The sequence below is a fragment of the Haplochromis burtoni genome, unplaced genomic scaffold, assembly GCF_018398535.1.
Source record: "Haplochromis burtoni strain Fernald_Lab_line unplaced genomic scaffold, NCSU_Asbu1 Contig_90, whole genome shotgun sequence".
Classification (NCBI taxonomy): domain Eukaryota; kingdom Metazoa; phylum Chordata; class Actinopteri; order Cichliformes; family Cichlidae; genus Haplochromis; species Haplochromis burtoni.
The window spans coordinates 1,118,213-1,140,574 of NW_024582451.1; the positions used below are offsets into that span (position 1 = coordinate 1,118,213).

General features: G+C 40.0%; 2 protein-coding genes across 3 annotated transcripts in view; both read left to right on the forward strand.

Moving 5' to 3' along the window:
- Window positions 1-6,034, forward strand: part of celf3a (cugbp, Elav-like family member 3a) — a 34,980-nt gene extending 28,946 nt beyond the window's left edge. For both annotated transcript variants that reach the window (XM_005927630.2, XM_014335265.2), the window contains exons 9-14: window positions 72-221; window positions 378-437; window positions 945-1,049; window positions 1,849-1,992; window positions 2,092-2,224; window positions 5,475-6,034. In XM_005927630.2, the coding sequence (XP_005927692.1) occupies window positions 72-221; window positions 378-437; window positions 945-1,049; window positions 1,849-1,992; window positions 2,092-2,219 (587 nt within the window). In that variant the 3' untranslated portion in view covers window positions 2,220-2,224; window positions 5,475-6,034. The remainder of the gene's footprint in view (window positions 1-71; window positions 222-377; window positions 438-944; window positions 1,050-1,848; window positions 1,993-2,091; window positions 2,225-5,474) is intronic.
- Window positions 6,035-8,147: 2,113 nt separating this feature from the next.
- On the forward strand, window positions 8,148-21,520 carry cers2a (ceramide synthase 2a). The gene is made up of 12 exons (XM_005927631.3): window positions 8,148-8,567; window positions 14,363-14,536; window positions 14,691-14,808; window positions 15,144-15,262; window positions 16,396-16,453; window positions 17,095-17,145; window positions 17,234-17,326; window positions 18,119-18,247; window positions 18,853-18,959; window positions 19,692-19,845; window positions 19,981-20,113; window positions 21,364-21,520. Exons 2-12 carry the CDS (start codon window positions 14,364-14,366, stop codon window positions 21,393-21,395), a joined length of 1,167 nt encoding a protein of 388 aa, XP_005927693.1. The 5' UTR covers window positions 8,148-8,567; window position 14,363; the 3' UTR covers window positions 21,396-21,520.
- The last annotated feature ends 842 nt before the right edge of the window (window positions 21,521-22,362 follow it).

Sequence of the window (22,362 nt, forward strand, 5' to 3'; positions counted from 1 at the left end):
GGGGGGGGGGCACTGTGTTTCTAGGACCTATAAAATAGAAATTAATGCTGTTACTTTGAAATCATCTGCAGGTACCAGCACTCCACCCTCCATCGCAGCTACACCCGTTCCTGCTCTGCCTCCACCAATCGCAGTGAACAGCTACCCCTCTGTGCCAGCACCACCCAATGGCCAGCCAGCTACAGAAACCCTGTACACTAACGGGGTTCATGCCTATCAAGGTACAGGCATCGCATCCTACACAGATTATAGCTGTATCCTCAGATTCACAAACCTCTTGTGTAGCATTCATATAACATTAAATATATCAAATAACATTCATGACTTTTTTTTTTACTATGCTGTAAGTTGTTAACCACATGTTGACTGTGTTACAGCTCAGAGTCCTGTGCTGGACCCCCTGCAGCAAGCTTATACAGGCATGCAGCACTATACAGGTGAGAATCAGGATTTACAGTGGCACGCATGTCCAATATAACTTAATAAATTCTTAATAAATAACCATGCATTTCTAGAAATGTATTTGTGGTAGAGAAGTCCTTGTTTTGTGTTAGAACAGGGACAATTACAAACTTTAAGTGATGTTGGACTCTGTTTAGTAGATTTAGATTTAAGTAAGAACCTTTTCAGGTTACGAATGCAAATTGCAAACTTACAATCAAATGCAGCTGCAGTACCTTTTGGATGTCAGAACTGCTGCATGTGCAAAGAAGAAACTCTCATTCAAAGTCAACACATGCACATATATTACAAAGTGTAAATAACCTCCAGCAATATAAAGTGAGTCACACATCACAAACTTTATGCAAAACATAGCCCAGTTTTAGCAAACCTGTAGGTGGGGATGCAGCTCTGTCAGATGTTTTAAGTGAAAAATGATTAGTGTGCAGTGTTCTGCTTGCATCGCCACCGCTCTCGGCTCACCTGTTCCTCCTCTCCATCAGCCACCTACCCTGCTGCCTATGGCCTGGTGGGACAGCCGTTCCCTCACCAGCCCACGCTGGTGGCCCAGCAACCTCAGCAGCCGCAGCAGCTGCAGCAAAGAGAAGGTAAACTCAAAATGGGGTTTTACATGTTTGGCTAATTTACCACAAATCAAACAAACTTTACATCACAGAAAACCACCAAAATGCTCTGCTGTTTAGGGAAATGTTGACCAAATGTTATCAGCCATTTAAACCGGCCACTTTGTTAGGTACACCTTGCTAATAATGGCTTGGACCATGTTTACCCTTCAAAGCTACCTTAATTCTTCATTTGATACAATCAGCAAGGTGCTAGTAAAATATTCCTCAAATTTGTTTCATTATAGCATCACACAGTTGCAGATTTGTCAGCTCTACATCCATGATGAGTCTCTCATCCCAGACGCGCTCTATTGAACTGGGATCTGGCAGGTCATTTGAGTGCACTGAACTCCACCCATTTTATAATTTGAGCTTTATAACTAGTGTGTGATCCTGCTGGAAGCAACCATTAGGAGATGGGTACACTGGAAACCTACCAACTGAAAGTTAGAGCAGAAATCAAGACTCATCAGGCAACCTTTATGTGGTACAGTTCACACAGGCTCATTGGGGAAATTATTATATAAAATAATGATATATAATAAACTTTGAAAGCACATTGGTGTGTTGCAGCAAAAAATCAGATTTGTAAAGACTGCTCCTTAAATCTGTATGTTTTAATATGCACACAAAAAAGGATGAGATAAACATTGCAGACAAAGTCTGTGTAGCTGGAGGTAGTTTGGCACAGAATTATATGAAAACAGAGGAAAAAAACTGCCATTTTCACTGACCGCTTAACCTGTGTGCATCTCTATGGCTGCCCTGTCTTTGTGTACAGGTCCCGAGGGCTGTAACATCTTCATCTACCACCTGCCACAGGAGTTCACTGACTCTGAGATACTGCAGATGTTCTTGCCCTTTGGAAACGTCATCTCTGCAAAGGTCTTCGTCGACCGTGCCACCAATCAGAGTAAATGCTTTGGTGAGTCACTTTGACGGTCACAGGTGTCTCTTTCTTTCCTGCACAGAAAGAAATGCTGCTGTGATATAACACTGCCTTTTATTTCTTTTTTCTTCTTAGGGTTTGTGAGTTTCGACAACCCATCCAGCGCCCAGACTGCCATCCAGGCAATGAACGGCTTCCAGATTGGCATGAAGAGACTGAAAGTGCAGCTTAAGAGGCCCAAGGATGCCAACAGGCCTTACTGAAGGAGGTGAGTTTCTATATATCGACACATTTGAGGAGTTTTTTGGGGAGGAGGAAGCTCAAGGGAGGGATTGATAGACAGCTAGAACTGTGTGTGCAAGCTAAGGAGACAGAGTGGATGTAATTGGGGGGTAAATGGCTGTCTTTCATGTGGAACCAAAGAAGTCAATAACCCTACAGTAGATTAACTTTAATGAGGTGAAAGCACTAAGAATACCATCAGTCTGAAACAGGATCAGAAGATACCTTTTGTTGTGTAAAAGTGGCTTGTTCTGGTTTTTTTGCTCACTCTGTATTGAGAAGTAGATTTTATTTTATTTTATTTATTTAATTGTTTTTTTTAATGGGTTCAAATGTTGTCTAACCAGTGTTCTGTCACAGGGTTGAATGCCTACTGCTGTCCCTCATTAATTTTTTTCTTTTTACTTTCATTTTATTGTTTTTGTGCTGTGCCATATGTGCCATTTTTCCTGAGAGAAAGAGAGAAAAAACAAACAAACAAAAAAACGCCACACCACTCTCAAGACTGTCCCGTCCATACATATATGGTGAAGACGTGCGTCGCTATGGGTACAGTTGCCTAGCAACCTCTAAAACCTACTACCTCCCCTTCCTTCTCACTGCGTTGTAAGTTAATTGGCCTGTGTTGGTTGGTTGCTGTGGCGATATTGCCTGTGATGGTTGCCATTAGCAGTTTGGTTTTTTATTTCTTTTTTGGGGGGGGTTTGGGCCGTTGCCTTGATTCACCATGCTCAACTGCATGGCGGGTTACTGTGGCGACCATGAACTGTGTTTGGTGTGCTGTGAGTTTCCTCTTTTATTATTTTATCCTGGTTTTAATCCTTGCAAACACTGATCAGTAATCGTCAATTACCTCAGCATCTGTAAGCAACTGATTATCATGACATGCTGTTTGCCTTTAAAGTCCTCTAAAAGCTTCAGTGCTAAGAGCTAAATTAGCTGGTTGACCATCAAATATGGATACACGAGACCTCTCCCGGACATCTCTTTGGTTTTGATTGGTTTCATTTTTGTCGTCTGTCATGATTATCATTCTTACATATCCCTTCTGTTTAATTGGATGGTGTGGTAGTTTTCGGTGAGTGCGAGGTTTTCATTTTGTCGTGATTCAATTCCATGTGACTTTGTGCCTGAACTTTGTCCATGTTTATTTTATTTTTTTGTGAGGCTGAAAGAAAATATATACGTGCCCCTGTATATGGTTGACAGCAGAGTATTTATGTACGACTGACTGATCGCGTGTGAGATGAACACAGTGTTGTACGAGGTGCAATCATAAAGCTTATGAATCACAAACCATACCTAGATAAAATATGGCCAACCTGCTCTTCAAAGTCACTTCCTTGTGCACTTTTGCACATCTTTCATCTCCTGCTGTGCTAATTTAAAATTGCTCTCTGGAAGCATTTTTATTACCACTCTGTGTTGGCTTAATGTGTATTTTTAAGATGTGCTCCCTAAATCTGAGGAGCAGGGTGGCTAATGAATGCAAGGCCAAAACAATCTACCACATGGTGTATCTACCACACAATGACGGCCACCCCTCTCCCCAAATTTAGGACATGGCCTTTAATGTTCTCCCACAGATGCCTCAGAATATTACAGTTAAACTGTCCTGTCAGTTTCATCATTGGGTACAAATTAATTAGAAGCACACTCCCTTCTCCACACCTTACCTGATGCATCACTTTCAGGTTTGGAAAATGTGGAAACTGCAGTGGATCCTACGACTGTCTAATCATCAGTGATAATCGTCCACAGGATATTTGGTCAAACCTGACACTGAAAATGATTGAGCAACTCTAATGTCCATTGCGATCTAGAAAGGTCAGCAGAGCTAGAAGAGATCCAGAGTTGCTCACTCGGGTGACCCTGAAGAGGCCAAACCTAAATCTGAATTATTGAAGCCCTCGGTGGCAGCATCCTAAAACTTTGTGATCACATCTCGTGTTAGTGCGAGTGTTTTTGTGTTGAGTAAAATCTGAAAATTGTTGGTGTATGTGTGTGTGTGTGTGTGTGTGTGTCAAATGAGACACTAACTAGAAGGTTTTGGGTAAAGCTGTTTTGTTCCTGTGACACGTGCTGCTGGCTGAGGAACTACATTCCTCTGTAGGAATTCTGGGACTCCAAAAGCTAAGAAGAAATAACCATAAATAATCATAAGGTTGAAATAATACCCCCCAAAAAAAAAGTCCACCTCTTATCCAAACCAAAACAACAATCAGAGCATCTGCAGGTCATAAAGTCAAAAGTAAGAAAAAAATCATTTATCGTGCTGTAAAAAGTCTGAAACTGCTGAAAAATCCGAAAGTGAATTTTCAGGAGAGTTAAAAAAAAATTTACTTACAGAATTTTTCTAGTCCCCAGAAACAATCAGTAAATTTTAATAAAGTTTTATTCCACTCCATTTAAAAAAAAAAAAAAAATCACTTTAAACAGCCATTGACACAGTTTCCCCTTCTTCCCCTCTAATCCTCTGCGCTGTCCTTGTGTTTTTAATAGCTACAATGTATCAAATGTAAAACACCCCACAGTATTTGTGCACAGTTTTATACATACTTCACTTAAATTCACTGACGTAGTTAATATCTTTGAAATTCTGCTGTATTTAATTAGAGCTAGGCTTCGCATAGCCTTTATGATTGAGAGCAGGAGACTCATATTCATTCATGTACTGCCCTACTGCACAATTTCTCTCAAATTTAGATAAACGAAGCATAAAGGAAAAGGTCTCAGAAGGTAATAAATAGATTCTCATACCTGCAGATGTTGTGTTTGCAGCAGTTTGCTTAGAAAATATGAATTTGTGATACAAAAATGAGTTTTCCTGAGAAACTGCAGTTTAATTAAATACTTCTTTTTGTGAATGCCCCTCTGATGAAATATATATCTTATTTGTTTTATCTAAAATTTAAAGAGTTGATCCCCACCAGAATTCTTACTGTGCATGTTCTGAATTAAGTTGCCTGCAATAAAAGACGACAGACAATTTTCTAAGAGCGTGCATACACTTGCGGCAGTGTGACTGTCCCTATTCCAGCTGCATGGACACTAGTTGATTACTCAGACTCCCCCTGAGGCATCAGTGCAAGCAGTGTGTAATGCAGACACCACTTCCAAAGTCTTAAACTTCTGTGTTTGATTTCTGCGATTTGATCTAAAAATAATACTCATACTTTGGTTTGTTTTTTTCCTCTTTCCTTTTCTTCTTCCTCTGTTCCTTCTTCACCTCCCAGGAAAGTGTTCAATCAAGAAAAACCACTTGGGATGTCCCAGCCTTTTTTGGTTGTTTGACCAACCGTATAGCACAGGAGCAACACTTCACATAAAGCAGTATCACGTGTATGCGCTTTACAAAAACAAACAGCAGCAGCAGCAGCAGCAGCAGCAGTAATATCAGCAACAAACGCATCGACTGAATCAGCATCCGCAATATGAGAAGTGCTCCCGAGTTCCTATCATTCCACAGCTGGATTCATTTATATATGTACATATCTATTGTTGGCAACAAGATATACATGTTAAGAAAAAGCATATCACTGATGTTATTCTACTGAACAGGGTTCTACTGTATAGTGTGATTTGTGGTCTGCGGCGTTAACAGAAGGCCAGTCTACACAGTCGGAGGCAAAAGAAAATACTACTCTGTATGATTACCATTGGTAATATTGTTATGTAGAGTTAGTTTTATTATTTATATGTAAATTTAAAAACAATGGGGGTACTTAAGCTGGAAGAGAAATGGATTTCCTCTCACTGTAAATACTTTGGTTTAAAAAAAAAAAAAAAAGGAGGACTCTAAAACTTCACCAGTTAACATTCTCTGCTGCCACAACTTTTAAAAATTAACAAAGCGGAAGGAAGGGCTGGGAATTTTTCTATCTTGATTTTTTACGTTTTAATTTATTTGGTAATCAATTTGACGGCGGGGGACATGTGACAATTTCTTTTTTAATTTAAGAAGAAGAAGAAGAAAGAAGAAAAAAAAAAACAGGATTCCTGTGGTCTTCATGATGATGAACACTACTGCTATTATAGAGTTTTTAATTACATAAATGTACCTATGGAAGTGGAAAAAAACGTTTCTTTATTTATTCTCTACAATCGCTGTTTTAAAACATATGTCTTTAAAAGAAAATAAAGTACAATTTAGAAGAAATGTCACAGTGTGAGCTCTTTTTTTCCTTTTTTCCCCTGTGAGACTAATCAAATCAAGTTTGGGCGTATGATCGTGAATGGGTTATTCTGGGAGGTTTGCTGCTCTCTAAAGGCCTAAAGAAGAATTGAAAGTGAAAAATATCTGTAATCCTCCAGAGGTTTGGTGGCTCCACTGTGGACCTAACTGACTGAAAACTACTCAAAGGAAGTTTTCCATTCATTTAATTTCCTTGTAGGGCTGCTTGAATGGACCGTCACTGGTAAATGAAGCACATTTATATACATGATTAACATAATGCCCAGATTTAATGCACATAATTTTGTCGGGCCACTTTTGGCAGCGTGATTTCTGATGACTGTGCATGCATAAATATTCAGCTCAGTTATGAAGACAAGGGAGGAGGCTGAGGTGTGTGTTTAACCACAGCTGGGGTATGCACCGAGTCTGTCTGGCACAGCCTTTTGGGTTTGGTCTGATCAGTCTAAACATGCCTTAGCCCTCTGGCATGCTTCGATTTATGAGGAGGTATTAATGCCACAAAGACGAGAAGTAGAAAAAAGCTGGAGAAAAATGTAACGTTGAGGGGGAAAATGGCTAATGTCTGAGTAGAAAGACGGCACATAAGTATGTAGAGGTAAGTGCACATTTGTTTGGGGTGTGTAGCTTTCCGGTTGTGAGTTCTGAGGACAGAAAACTCTTTATCTACTAGAGATCTTTACAGAAGCACTCAGCTGGTGCTATCGCCTGTCTGAACATGGCCTAAAGGCAGCAAATAATGAACTTGTCTGCTAAGAAGCTTGTGAAAAACACCTAATGTAAAAAATAATCTTACTTCCTTTTAAACATTATATTAATGTAGCGTACATAAAAAAATGATGTAACCAGGTATCACCAGCAGAGTGAGCTGAAGCACCACTGTTAATGGAAACTAGCCAGTTCAGAATCAGCAGTATTAGTTTTGTAGAGATTAAAAAAACAAAACAAATTTCTTTCATTTTTGCAGCTGCGACAAACTAAAATTAAACACTTCCACCTGAACTGAAGTCTGCTGCAGCACTGGTCACAACTAAAACACTGCTAAGCAGAGCGTGCTGTGTGTGAAACTGGGAAGCTATCGATTCGAGGGAATCCTCAGGTCACATTAAAGTGATACGTGTTATTATGATCTAATAATATAAAGTAGTGGGTTGGAACCCCTTTTTGTCTTCAGCGCTTCTCTTCACAGCACAGATTCAACAAGGTGCTGGAAACATTTCTCAAAGATTTTAAGGACATCACACAGTTGCTGTAGATTTTTCAGTTGCACATCCGTGATGAGACTCATGGACACGGTGCTCCATTACACTGACCTATGGTGACTTTGGAGGACATTCGAGTACAGGCGTGCTCAAGAAACCAGTTTGAGATTATTTGAGCTTTGTGAGAGGGTGTGTTTAATTCTGGAGACAGCCATCAGAGGATGGGTACACTGTGCTCATAAAGGTATGGACATGGTTGGCTGTGACATTGGCACCATGCTCAGTTGATACTAAGAGGCCCAAAGTGTGCCACGATAATATCTGCAAAATTACACCACCATCTTCACTGATACGATCTGAATGTGGAAGCAGTCATTTAGACACAGGCTGAATGCCTGTGTCTAAGTGACTCTACTACTAAAAAGAGGCGCGTTTCCGCCTCGTGTGGCACTAAACACTCCTCATAGATGTAGACTAGGCTAACGTCACTCTAAATAGCCTTCCCCCGTCTCATCCTCTTTTTACTTGATATCTACCATATCCAACCAATTACACAACCCGGCAGTTCAGCGGAAACAGCTTTAGACTACTTTGATGAAACGGGGAGGGGGAAAAAAAACACAAAAGTTATTGACATCCTCTTTGGATCCAGCTAAAATCACGACCTCAGGAGAGAGTTTAGGAAGAAAAGTGCGACACGGGCTTTTGTTTTTTTCTTGACTGAGAATGTGGCGAACTTGTGGTTGGAGGAAAGAGTAGATTACAGCTCACTGAGCGGTCAAGTTGGAGCGACTTTAATGGCGAGAACTAGCTGAAATCTCGTCAGCTGCTACAGGAACAGAGGGCGAGCAGAAGCAGAAGCAGCAGCAGCAGCATCAGAGCCGCCGCCATACATTTTAGGACTACCTGCTTACTACAAACAGCGGAGAGAGGTGAGTACGGCACCGTTACACGATGCGGTTAAGACCGTACAAAGCTCCCTCAAAACTTTAATTCCTTTACACTTAATCTCGGACGCACACACTGTTTTTCATTTCTGCTATTTTTAGACAGAAACAGGAGAGTCGCCCTCCCTGGAGCATTTACGTGAAGTTTCAGCCGGGCGGGGGAAGATACCCATGAAACTTAGCTGACACACGCCGTCTCCGGTTCACCAGTTAGGGGGACGTTCAAGTAGCTCTCGCACTTTAAGCTAGCAGGCCTTTACTTGTCCCGAATGTCGGTTGTGTTTGTTTTGTGGGAACACCGCGATTAAAAAAAAGAAGGTCATGAAAGTGTGCAAACCGCAAACAGCCGCCGTTAGGAAGTTGTTTGCTAAAGATAAACGGCCATTTATATCTCTGAGCGTGCAATTTAAGTGTCCGCAAAAGAAAAGTTTTCTAACGTAAACACTCAGGGGAGGTTAGCCTGGTTTATCTTACTCTTTTGTAGAACTCTCATCAGGCTGAGTATTATAAGTGGCACTCTCTGATAAGAGAGTTAAGAGTAGTTGTTCGGGAAACTTATTCAAGGCTCCATCTCAGTGAGTCAGACAGGCTGTTCCGCTATGTCCGGGAGACTCCCCGCTTGCACCACGCTTAATCTCATGCAGCCACTCCCTGCACACGCTTACGCAAACAGCGTAGATGGTGTCACACACTAACTGGAAAACTTTACAGAGGACGTATGAACCTCACTTTTTAGCTCCAGCTTTCAATTCTTGTGTGCTACTAGGGTAGCTTTGCAGGCCTGATTCAATTTCAAAATAATCTTTATTCATCTTATACTAGGCTTTGGTGCAGCCCTCTCTATTCATAATCTGAAACCAATTTGTAAAGCTAGCTTTCCTCTGATTGGCTTGTCTTTGGTAAACAAAGTTTGGGAAGCTGGTGGGTAGAGCCACTTCTGTAAAGTAAGGTGACACAGACTCTTTGACCTAACAGTATGTCAACCACAGATGCTATAAAAGATGGATGCAGCTTCCAGGTCAGAAAAATAAAAGCTGGTGCACAAGAGCCTTAGACCTGCATACTTTTAGTTGGCCACCAATGGATTATACATGTTGAGAGTATTAAAAAAAAGTCACTGTGAAAAATCCTTAGACCTTCATTCTACCAGAAGCTCACTGATGGCAACTGTGTAGGATGAAATGAATGATTCCCCAGTCACACAGGGGACTGGCAACAACCTGTCGTAAGTGGGTGGAAAATATTAATATGATCGAGCCAGTAGTCAAACAAGCCTATAGACTGGTCAGTGACCCACTGGCAGCCACCTGTTGCTAAGGAAAAAATATATATTCCCAACTTGTTGGCAAAAAACATCTTGTAATTGGATTCATTGGTTGATTGCTGTGATCGTTCTTTGAATGCAAGTGATGGACTTGTCTACAATTTCCAGCTATTCTCTGAGCAGTAGTGAAAGGGTGTGACACAAACTGGAAATGGAGACTCTTTTCCTTCAAAGTAAAAGCTGCAAAGTAAAAGCTGCCAACATGTTGGCTTGGCTAGCGCCAAGGCACAACTTTTACTTTGAAGTCAGGGCTCCTTGATTTTCATTTGTGTTGCACTTTTCCAAGTTGTACTACTAGTAGTTGGTGAGGATTTGCGGACAAACATCAGAAATCACAGGCAACCTGGCAAATCTGCTAGCAACCAAAGCAATCACAAGGAGTTTTTAGTGCAGCACCTTCTTTGCAAACGATTTCAACCAGCAACAACCAGCAACTTTTGGGAACCACTTCAAGGCAGTGGCCAGTTTTGGGTAATAGAAATTTTTGCTTAGCAACAGGTGGTTGTGTCTAATATATTGGACAACGTTTGAGCAGTGATGCATGATATCATGCAAGAAACCTAGAAGTCTGCGGTAAAACACTTTAGCATATTAGGTCCACCTTAAAATGAGTTGGTTGTACAGGAATTGATTCAGCAAGATCTGTACAGTATTTATTTTAAGTGATTCTTAATTTAAGGTCAACCATTTCTTAACTCACAAAATAAAAATGATTAAAGTGGCACCAGTTACATTTACAGTTGTCTAACTCTTAAATTCAAAGTATTGAACAGTTGCAGTTATTAAGAGAGTAGGAAAATATATCCTTTATCTATCATATATCATGTAAGTTCTACCGCAATAATGTGGTTACTTTATTTAAAATAAACCAACAAAAGAAAGATGAGTTATGATTCTTTATAGTACATGGACAAATTGCAGTCTGTGTGACTGGCCCTGATCTCATATCCAGTCTTATTATAAGCAGCTACTCTTGAGTTTGTATGTGCCAAAAAGGAGGAAAAGCATTTTGAAAAGGTATGAAAGTGAAAGTTGTGATTATCCAGTGAATCCTTTAGCCTTAAGGAAAACTAATTGTCTTCTCTGTACCTCTGTCAATTTAGATTTCAAAGGAATATTTTTAAGTAGTTAAAAATGCAGAAAAACTGGGCAGAAGATATAGATCATTAACTGTAAGAGACCTAGACAGCTCTCACACAGAGATAGAAGAGATGAGATTTGTTATGAAGCAGTCAAAATCATGTGAGAACAAATGCATGCAGTTTGAAGCTTAAGTAGTACAAAAGCTGGTTAAGAAAATATGCGGCTTTATTTCAGCTTATCGCTGAGCGGCTGGTGTTCTTCCGCCAACTATTGATCTCCAGTCAGGAAGACTTTGAGGAAACGTTACACCATCAGAGCAGATACTGCTGCTGTAAAAAAGGCAGGTGCTGCTGTCACTTACCTATAAACTCTTAGGCCTCTGGAATTTTATTGCATGTTATCGCTGCATTTTTTCACTTGCTTTTAAATGTTGCTGGTTTAGTTTGGACCAACTACAGGTACAAATGTGTACCTCAAAGCCTGAGCGGGTCGGTTTCCAGTTCCCCGTGTTAGACAGCAAGTCCTTCTGCATGTTCACCCAAATTCCATAAATCACTCAGGACTGAATAAACCTGCACTCATTAACATATCTATAATGTTTTATAGAGAACCCATTCTCCTTTTGTAAAGTTCAAAAGACTTAACCTGATCTGCAGTCAGCTAAGCAACATTGTGGACACTTTCAGAAAAGGGTTTCTCACTGAGGCATGAGAGTTGACAAACAACAGGAAACAGGTTGACTCAAATCAACCTGAGTAACTCTAACAAACAAGATAGTTGATATTTGACTGCGGCTGTTTCCAGATGAGTCGCTGTATCTCTGAAACAGCCGTCCCACTGAAGCCAAATTAAGGCTGACCGAGCAGATTCGAAGCAGGTTAAAGTCCACACACACATAAAGCTGGATTTTCCTCTTTAATTTTTAGCAACAGAAAGTTGCTCACACTGTCACAAAACACTGTCTGCAGTAACAAAGGTGAAGCAGTAAAGCAATGTTCCGACTCAAATGGCCCGAATCCATAGGTGACTAAACCTCCCTTGAGGTTTTGCCAGTAACTACGCTGAGATCATGCAGTTTGTTTGACTGCAGATTATGTTGCTGTTTGCACACTCTAATAACAAAGCAGTCATACTGCTCTTTAGGTTTCTGACTCTGCTCCTTGTTTTTGGTCCAAAAATTAAAATCAAAAGTTCGAAATTTAAGACATCTCAATCCAGATTTCACTCGAAACCCGGTTCATGACAGCACTGGTTTCCCTGGTCACATCATTGTCTTTGGAAGAAGATTAGAAGATTCTTTAATGCCTTTATGCAGTTACATAAAAAAATTCTGTACGGTAGTTCTTTGGCTAAAAACACAACAAAATACTGCTTCATAAACATCCTAACATGTTATGACCTACAAACGCCACCATTACATTGTGCGTTAACTGCATGCTGGGTCAGTGATGTAATCTGGTTGTGCTCCAAAGTGTGGTCCCCACAGGTTTCCTGTGGATAAGAAGAGGAGAAAAGACCAGGACAGTAGATGAAAACAACCTCCAAAAGATCAGTGCCTTTGGTACATTCAGCTGACTATAAATCGGAGTACAACTTAACCAGTGGCTGGATGGCAAAGGAGCTGTAAAAAAATTTGTAAAATAAAAATACAAGGGGCAAGGAAAGTCTAGTGTGTGCGTGCGTGTGCGACTGCAAACTACTCCTAGGCCATCTGAATAAGCAAACTCAGGCTCTTACATATATATCATATATTGCAATGTCATCATGGTGCCTGTAATCACTTAGCAACAGGTTAAAATGACCCTTTTTAGTATTTATGTCCCTTTAGTGCAGAAGAAGAGCATTCTGCTGTTGTATTTTCAAAACAGCATAATCTAAATTAAAGCCACAAAAGTTTCATTATATATGGTTTATTAATATGTCATCACCTTGCCTGGCAATGATCTAACATCAAGCTAAAATGATCCATTTTTAGCATATAAGCAACATCTGCCATCCCCTCCCCCCTTTTTTTCTTTTACCATTGCTATCATTGTGATTGAGTATATCAGTTTTCCAACAGCACAAAGAGACAAAACAATACTGTAGCAAGGGCATGAACAAGTCTAAGGAATACGAAAGACGGGAAAGACTCCTTTCCTGTAACGTAGTAAACTTTGCACTACCTTTGCAGGACAGGTTGCTGTGAAATAGAACGAACAGTCATGACCCTGATCACAGGGGAATGTGAGAAACTGCAGCCATCCATAAGTGTTCAGTTTTGTCAGATTAATTACTCTGATGGATATAAACCCCTCATATGCTGCTATACTGTGAAAGGTAGATATGGAACATGTTTATGTGTGTGAACGTGAAACTCGAATTAGATTGTTTGTTTGTTTTTTTTAAAGTGAAGGAGCACATGATGAAAGTGCACTGAAAATCTTTAGTTGGGGATCCCTTTTAAAATAGGAGTGTTCAATGTGACCCTCCTATATTATTATTATTATTATTATTATTATTATTATTATTAATTTGATGTCTCAGGCATTGAAAAGCAACATTTAGAATTCATGCAATGCATATCCTTTTATACATTTCCTCATCAGATTGTCTTAGAGGCTAACCCCATAGTTAGAAAGTTGTATAAAAAAAAGTTGCCCTGACTTCTGTAATTGCTTTGTTTAACATGTGTATGATGAAATCCACTGTAATCATTGTGTTAACTGAGCTTGTCAGAGCAGTTGTGTAGTTCTCTTTTCTCTAGAAGTTATAGTGGAAATGAATAAACACCACAAATGGTGAATATCATGTTGTCTCGCTTAAGAGATTATTAGTACACGCTGTTGTGCAATTTCCTGTCTGCCGTTCAGATAAACAGTATGTCATTAATCAGTGAGTACTTATTTAATTAAACACATAATGGCAGCTGAGCTTGGGCGCCGCAGCATTTTGCGTTAATCTGCGGATAAGACTTTGCTGTCAGACATCCAGCATGGCAACTGCTGGAGATGGTACCTGTTTTTCTTTTTGTTTTTTCATGCTGACCCAGACAGTTTATGTATTTGTTTTTTTAAATATTGTTGTGTGTGCTGGAAAACACACACAACAATACTGCCTTCAGTACTCCCATTTATCTAGAGCAGGAAGTGTAAGAGATGGTGTGTGTTGAAGACGCTTGGTTAGATTAATAACTTCCAATCAATACTAATTACTCTCAGCTTTCAGTTTGCAGAGCTTCCTCTCAGGATACGGTCACGGCTGAGTTAGTTACTGGGTTTATCTGATAGAAAATCTAGAAGGAGATCACCAAGCAGACAAAATATTCTTTTTAATACTTGTCTTAATTTCCTTCCATAACATGCAGACTCCTCTCTCTGTGTTTTGTCTATAGGATGCTGTCTCGGCTGAGTGAACTGATATGGGCGGACTGGATTTGGTTTCCCGAAGGCCACGGCTGGGCTGACTTGACGGATCACGATGGCAAAGTGTTCCCTAAACCTCAGGACCTCTGGGCTACTATACCCATCGCTTTCTGCTTCCTCATCATCAGGCAGATATTTGAGCAGTGAGTTTTCTCTAACACTTGTGTCCCACACTGTCATTTGCCTATTAATCTACACCTGTCTGCCTGGTTTGCATGTTTCTTTCTGACAAATATGAAATGATGTGTAAGCCTCATTTTCTACCTAAGTGTACCCCTTCTCCTCCTCTTCCCCTAGGACTGTCGCGATTCCTCTGGCCTCTCTTCTGGGAGTGAGTGACAAGCAGCGTGTTCGTGCTCCTCCAAATCCAGTCCTGGAGTCCTATTTCTGCAGCACATCAAAGCATCCCAAACAGGTACCTGTGTTTGCATACGTCACAGGTGTTTAATTCGTACTCTATGCAAGATTTTAGTGTTAAGGTTTAAATAGAAGAGACCACGATAGATTTATCTAAATCTAATGTGGTTGGCCCAAGCAGTGTCATCGAGCCGGTACAGAAGTATCAGATGGCTGCTGAAATTGCTATAGACTCCCATGTTAAAATGCCCAAAGTCACCTATGAAATTAACATATTTAAAGACTTCTAGTAAAGGAAATGTATTATACACTTTTTGAGACATGTGACTGACATCATTGCAACTATAAATACAGCGCTGACTCTTCTCTTCTTTGTTCTGCTTGTCATGTCAGAGCTCCATTGAGAGTTTAAGCAAACAGACAGGGTGTTCAGTGCGACAGGTCCAGAGGTGGTTCAGGCGCCGGAGGAACCAGGACCGACCCAGCAAGCTCAAAAAATTTAGGGAAGCAAGGTAAAATAAGAATTTCATATCCTTCTACCAAATCTGACACTTCAGCTTCAAAGTATCATGTTATAATAATAATTTGCTTTGGTGAGAATACAGGTCCCCATGACAGTAAAGCCACGTGAAGGAGGCTTTTAATAGCATTTATTTTAATGCATTTTTCTTTTTTTATGCATCGTTAAAAGACCATAAAGCAGCTCTATCTGCTGTCACTATGGTTGATACTTCTATTTAACGTGGCAAAAGTTTCATATAATGACGTCAGCACATGTATATAATGACGTCAGAGAAAGGATATTCTTAGTATAGTCATCTGAGACACACGGCTGTGGCTGTGAGCAGTCCCACCCACGTGCTGTTCAAATCTTCTGTTTGTGAGAGCCAGCCAATCAGAAGAAAGCGGCCTTAAAGGACAAGGAACTTGTTTTACACAGAGGATGAATGCTGGACTGCACAATAGCCTAGTAAAAGATAACTAAGCATTATTCTGAACTGTCAGTCGTGCAATGCTGGTATAGTAGAGTCTAAGAATAAAAACATGGAGCTGAAAGATGGCATGCTGCATGCATGCTGAAACATCCAACATGTTGCACATCTAGAAATGGCCCAGTCAACTGTCTTAAAATGGACTTGTGTCAGACAGTAAGGAGTGGCTCATTGGATGTAACCTTGCAAAGCTTTTTGTATGAGCTGCCACTACGACAACAATAAAATATGTTTTGTTTATATTATCCATCACTTATCCATTGTGCACAGATGACTGTTTTATCATGAGTACCTTGGGTTTTAACCCAGACACACCCACAAAAAAGGGAGCAGGACATTTTTTAAATGCTGTTGCAAAACCGCCCATATTGCAGAGAGGATACTGACTGCAAGCAGAAAAATGATAGATGCCAGATTTAAAAAAACACTGAATGTAAACCAGGTGTTTCCAGGCAGTAGTGGAATGGGGTTTTCTAGTTTATATGTAAACTATATGTAAAAAATAAAATGGGATCACTTCAGAAGCAACATTAGCACAGTAGGAACATGTCTTGGTGTTTTTTGCATGTGCCATGCCAGTGTTACGATATTGTATGATGAAGTCACGCTTTACCAGAACTACATTTCTGAGATTGTTGTGCACTCTCTTCCAGTTGGAGATTTACCTTTTACCTTCTTGCTTTCTTTGCTGGCCTGGCAGTCCTAATTGATGTGAGTATGCTGTCAGAAATGTTTGCACAAAGCAAAGTTTCTCTGCAAACAACGACTATGCAAAGGTTAATAGAAGTAAATGCATTTCTGCAAGTTGAAGATTGTTTCCTACAGTGCGTCTCCTGAGATTCAGCCACAGAACTGACCAGCTAATTAAAGTTATTTGTGTTCAGCTGGAGCTGTTTTTTGTACAGAGACAGAAAAAAAAAAGGAGAGTTAACATGTAAAGCGAGTAAAATCATAGAAGCTCATGGTAAGGTTTGAATTGTAACTTGATTCCAGCTGTCAGTCATCGTCGTCCTCTTCACTTTGGCTTTTACGGGCAAATAATAGGGGGATTCCAGAAACACTCTGGTGACTGTATTTGTGTGGGTAACGCAAGGTGAAACTTCACTTCAAGTTTGGATATGTAACATCTGCGTCATGACTAGAAACACCTTTGTGCTGAGTGAAAACATTTGTTCTGTTCTTTGGTGAAATAGAAAGTCTCTTTGCTACACAGAAAGACAGAAACTGAACTGTGTCTGCACGCTGTGGGATGCTGTGCTTGTAATGCTTGTTATTTGTGTATTAGAGTGCTCGAGCTGTTGTGTTGAACACTCAAACCATCACTAATACGCTGATTGTGTCTCTCCTCTCAGAAACCATGGTTCTACGATGTGAAGCTGATATGGGAGAACTTCCCAAAAATGGTATTTAAAACTGCTCTGTGGCCTTGCTTTCATTCAAATAATGACCTGAGCAATGGCTAAAATAACTCTTCTTCCTCTACTCTCCCAGCCGCTGCTGCCTTCACAGTACTGGTACTACATGATCGAACTAGGCTTCTACATCTCACTGATTTTCAGCGTAGCATCAGATGTCAAGCGAAAAGTAAGCGATACTGTTTTGTCTTTAAGCTCTGTTAGATGTCTATCCTATAAAACCCCTCAGCAACCCTCCATCCAGAGAATTCACCCAGTGAGTGCGTATGACACTGAGAATGTATTTTGAGGTTTGGATATTGATTTTCTCCTCAAGTCCTGACTTTATTGTATCGAGTGGTGCTTTCTGCATTCAGAACGACGTTATCAATGGTGAATGGTTCCACTTTATCGTCTCTTTGCTAAAGTCATAGTGAGTGAACAACAAACGGAGCTGCTCCTTTGGTTGGATGCTGTTGGCTTTTTAGCGTCTCTGAGTTAATGTGTGACCAGAGCTCTGTGGAAATCTCACTGTGGAGAGACTGATTTACCATTTTGTCCACAGGTTTGCATGTTGTTGTAAGCAAACTGTGAGGCCTCTGTGCCACGGCCTGTTTTGTAACGCTGGTTCACAAGTTCAAGGAACTAATCTTTTAAACCGAAATGTAGGATTTTTTTTTTTAGGCTTATCTGGGTAGCATCAGAGCTGCAATCAGCTTCCGATTTGAAGATTTGTTTTGTAACTTTCAGTTGAGTTTTTCTTTTCTTTCTTTGTTTCTAACTCTTTTGAACGTGTATTTAGTTTCTTTTTATACCGCTGAAGTTCTACAATCCTCTGCGTGCAAGAAGTTAATGATTTGTAAAAGTTGCATCTACCAGACAAATGCGGTCGATTGGTGACCTATCTTTACAGCTTGATCAATAAGTGACTAAATCTGGTGGATTTCAGTTCTTGCATCATCCGTTTCTGTCTTTTCGCCAGGATTTCAAAGAACAGATAATTCACCATGTGGCCACCATCGCCCTCATCAGTTTTTCTTGGTTGGTCAACTACATCCGGGCAGGGACTTTGATCATGTTGGTTCACGATGCCGCTGACTATTTAATGGAGGTATGACGACAACCTGCTAACATGGCAGGAAATGGTACAAAATGAATGTATGTAATCACACAGCAGGTATCAAGCAGCCCTCTGCCTTGATACCTACAAACACTGCAGAGTACCTCCATGCTAATCTTAAGAGCATTGACTGCCTGCCCTCTAGAGGAAAATGCATGAAGAGCTAACTCTCATCTCTCTCTATCTACCCCTCTCTACCTCTATCGGTCCATTTTTCTTTCTGTCATCTCTCTGCAGCTCTTTTCTTTCTTTACTTTTCTGTCTGTCCATCTTTTTTTTTTTTCTATTGCCTCTTTCTTTCAGTTTACCTGTCTCATCACTCCATTTTCACTATCTGTGTCTCCATATTTCAGTTTCTTTCTTTCTGTTTCTATTTATTAATTTTAAAGAGACAATGCAGTTTGACAGTTTGAATACAGAGAAACTGATGTGCTACACATAGTTTCTAGCTAATACTATTTTCCAACCCGTGTCCCTTTTTTGAGATTTTATATCCATAATGCAAAAACATTTATAGCAATGCACTACTATCATACAAAGCTATGCGAATGAATAATTGTGACTTTAAAATGAATGAATGCTTTCTCTCTTTAAAGTCTGCCAAGATGTTCAACTATGCAGGCTGGAGGAGGACCTGCAACTTCATCTTCACCATGTTTGCTGCAGTTTTCATTGTCACCCGCCTCATAATCCTCCCCTTCTGGTAAAAAATAAAAAGAGTATAAATACAAATGAATGTTTTCCATTGTTAGAAATGGTAAAGGATACAGTTACAGGATACAGTGCATCATCTGTGTAATTCCTTTGTGCCTCAGAGGTTAACCAAAAACTTTTAAAGCCATTAGAGAAATGCGCTGTTGCACGGATACCAAGCATCTTCATTATCATGATGGGAATTTTCCAGTGTTTTCTTTTGGGCACTGTGGTAAATTACGTCACTGAGCACAAATGGCTTTTGAGAGATGGCCTAACAGGTTGTTCCGGTGTCCTTCATGTTCATGTTTTGCTCCTCCTCGCTGTGAAAGGACTCCACCCCACAAGTGGAGGTGTAAGGTGTCCATACCAATATTGTCCCTGGTTCTTAGCATGCGTCCTCTCTCTGTGTCACAATAGCTGCTGTGTACACGTTCGTAACAGGCAGATTCATTCACACAAATTCCCTCTGGGGTGGGAAGCAGGGGGGAAAAAAAGTACTGTGATGAATAAGCATTACTGGTGCTCTTTTTCAGTTAATGCAGCACTGTGCAGGTAAATGGGTAGTTTACTTTATTTAGTAGAATTTTCCTAAATTTGCTCGAAACTTCCTCTGACTTTATTCTGGAAATGCAACAACAGAGCCATTGTGGAGCCTCCTGGCTCCTCTCAATGGGCTGTTGAAGCTGGCTGTAGGTGGCTCTGACTGGACTCTCTGTTCTGCCTTTGTCCTCTCATTCAGGATCATACATACGACGTTTGTGTACCCGCTGACTCTCTACACCCCCTTCTTCGGCTTCTACTTCTTCAACGGGTTGATGTGTGTGCTGCAGGTCCTGCACATCTTCTGGGCGGTGCTCATCCTGCGCATGGTTGTCAAATTCCTGCCGGGCAATGTGAGAAACACCCGCTCTTGCATTTCTTGAATTTATTAAACCGGCCGTGTAACACAATCACCTCACACTACCAGTTGTAAAATTTTACCCCGTCTCATTTTTTGTTTTTTGTGGTTTTTGTTTTTGGCTCATCAGGACATCGTCGAGGATGAGAGGAGCGATAAGGAGGAAACTGAGTCAGACGATGAAGACGGCGATTGCGAGCGTAGGGAAAAGTCTAGAAACGGGCATGTGCAGAACGGCCACACTGTCCTCAACAACAACCACAGTAAGAGGGACTGATTGGACTGTGAGGTCTGCACGTCAAGTAATGACAGGCCCTGGTCTGAAAGCCAAAGAACGTGAGCGCGGCAGGTTGAAAGGGGGCAGCAGGCACCACACACACACACACACATCCATCCTCCTTTCTTAAACCCGGGTAGTCCAGTTGAAAGCTGACTGCGCATCTTTGATTTACACTAAATGAAATGTGGGGAAGACTGCCATAGACAACCATGATGGTGCTTCACTCCAGAGCAGCTGAGTGGTTTCCTCTGTCTTCTCCCCTTTTCTGTTTTTGTTTTTTGTTTCTGTGTTTCTTTGTTCTTTTTTTTTTGTGCTGTTTGCCAAGATTTTGCGCTGTTGACCAAGTTACACGTCCAAAACCCACCTGCTTGTAGCTTCATGTTTTAATACTGGAAGTGTTTTCAGGGGAGGCCGTAGTAGTTCCTCCTTGTGGTCAGTTAACACTCTCCTGACTATTACCAACTTTATTATTTTGTTCCTCTGTTTTTGCTCTAAATAACCAAACTGAAGTCAGTGACCTTGTGATGAGCACCATTCTGAATTGTGGAAGTGACTTTCTGTGGACCATGTCGGGCTCTAAGTCCATTTACTGAAGTCCTGAGTTTCAAACACCCCACTCTGATTCATGCAGATGATTTTTTTTTTTTTTTATTTGTATTAGTGTGTCTTAAAATCTTTTCTTTTGAGAAGCCAAACGCACACAAGATCATTTTAAGTCTTAGTTTTGTTTTTGCCTAAAATTATGTTTGATTTGTGCAGTTTTTATTTTTTTGTTTCAGTCCAGTCCATGGTTTAAATTTGGGAGCAATTTGTTTGAGTGTAACCGAAAAAAGCCAATCGGTAATTGTTTAGTGAATCTTCATCAGCTGAAAGTCGGTACCATTTCCATTTAGTGTTGTTTTTCCCATCACAACATGCACTTTATGGGTTCTTCTGTAGATCGACATTGATTAATACTGGAGTAAATGGGCTCGATGGCGTTTTGATTCAAGCTGATTCTCCTTTTTGTTTGGAGTATGATTTAGATTTTTTTTTATATTTATTCTAAATATTTTTGTTTATTGTAAAAAGAAGAAAAATAATGGAAATCTTCAGTAAAAGAAAAAGAATTACACCCCAGAGTATGGTTTACATTTTCTGTTTCATTGTAATGTGCAAAGGCCTTCATCATTTCAAGTAACTGTTTAAAGAAAAGAAGAAAGAAAAGTGATTTCTGTCCCTTTTTCATCACAGACGTCCCACGATCTCTGAAAGCCCGTCGATGACTCAGCTGCCTGTGGCTCCTTCTGAAAAGCTTTGCTTCTACTCAGTTGTTTTTATTCTGCATTATGTGCTGCTGAGATGTAAAATTCATAATGACCAGAATGATAAAGATAAACATGGATAACAATTCTGTGGGGTTTTTTTTTCCTTTTCATTTCAAACTAAACTTAAGAGTTTTGGCATTTTTAACACTGAGGTAATAATGGAGTAGAACCTGAGGTTAAAGTAAATGATAATGGAGACAATTAACCGTTGAATGGTTTTATGAATGAATGGTTTTTCTTTTACACAAAAAACTTAAGTGTAAGAAAACTGGAATAATTAGCCTCCAGGCACAGAAGCCCCCCAGGCAGATTAGACTGGTGGATTGGTGTGTGTGTGTGTGTGTGTGTGTGTGTGTGTGTGTGTGTGTGTGTGTGTGTGTGTGTGTGTGTGTGTGTGTATGTATGTGTGTATTCCTGAGCAGTGCTTTTAGTTCCTACTTGCATACGTGACAATTAATTGACCAATTGACATAGTTTTTCTTATATATTTAGTTCTCCGGGGCCGTGGTGAACTCCTCTAATTCCTTATTTTGTTTACGTGTGTGTGTGTGTGTGTTTTTACAAATATGTTTGACTGAAAAAAACATATTTGGTAAATCAAAATTATTATTTATTTTGTCATTACGTGAAACTGGCTACTGAAGCTCCCAATAAATGTATAATTAATATATATATGATATATATATATATATTATATAGATATATATATATAATATATATATATATAATATATAATATATATATATGATATATATATAGATATATATATAATATATATAATGATCTCTCTAATTTCAGAAAAACACATGATGTTACCATGTGTTGCCTAGCAACCAGAATGACCTTTTTTCTGTATTTATGCACTTATATCACTTTTTACATATATTAAATAAATACATAAAAAAATGTATAGTGCAGATTTGTC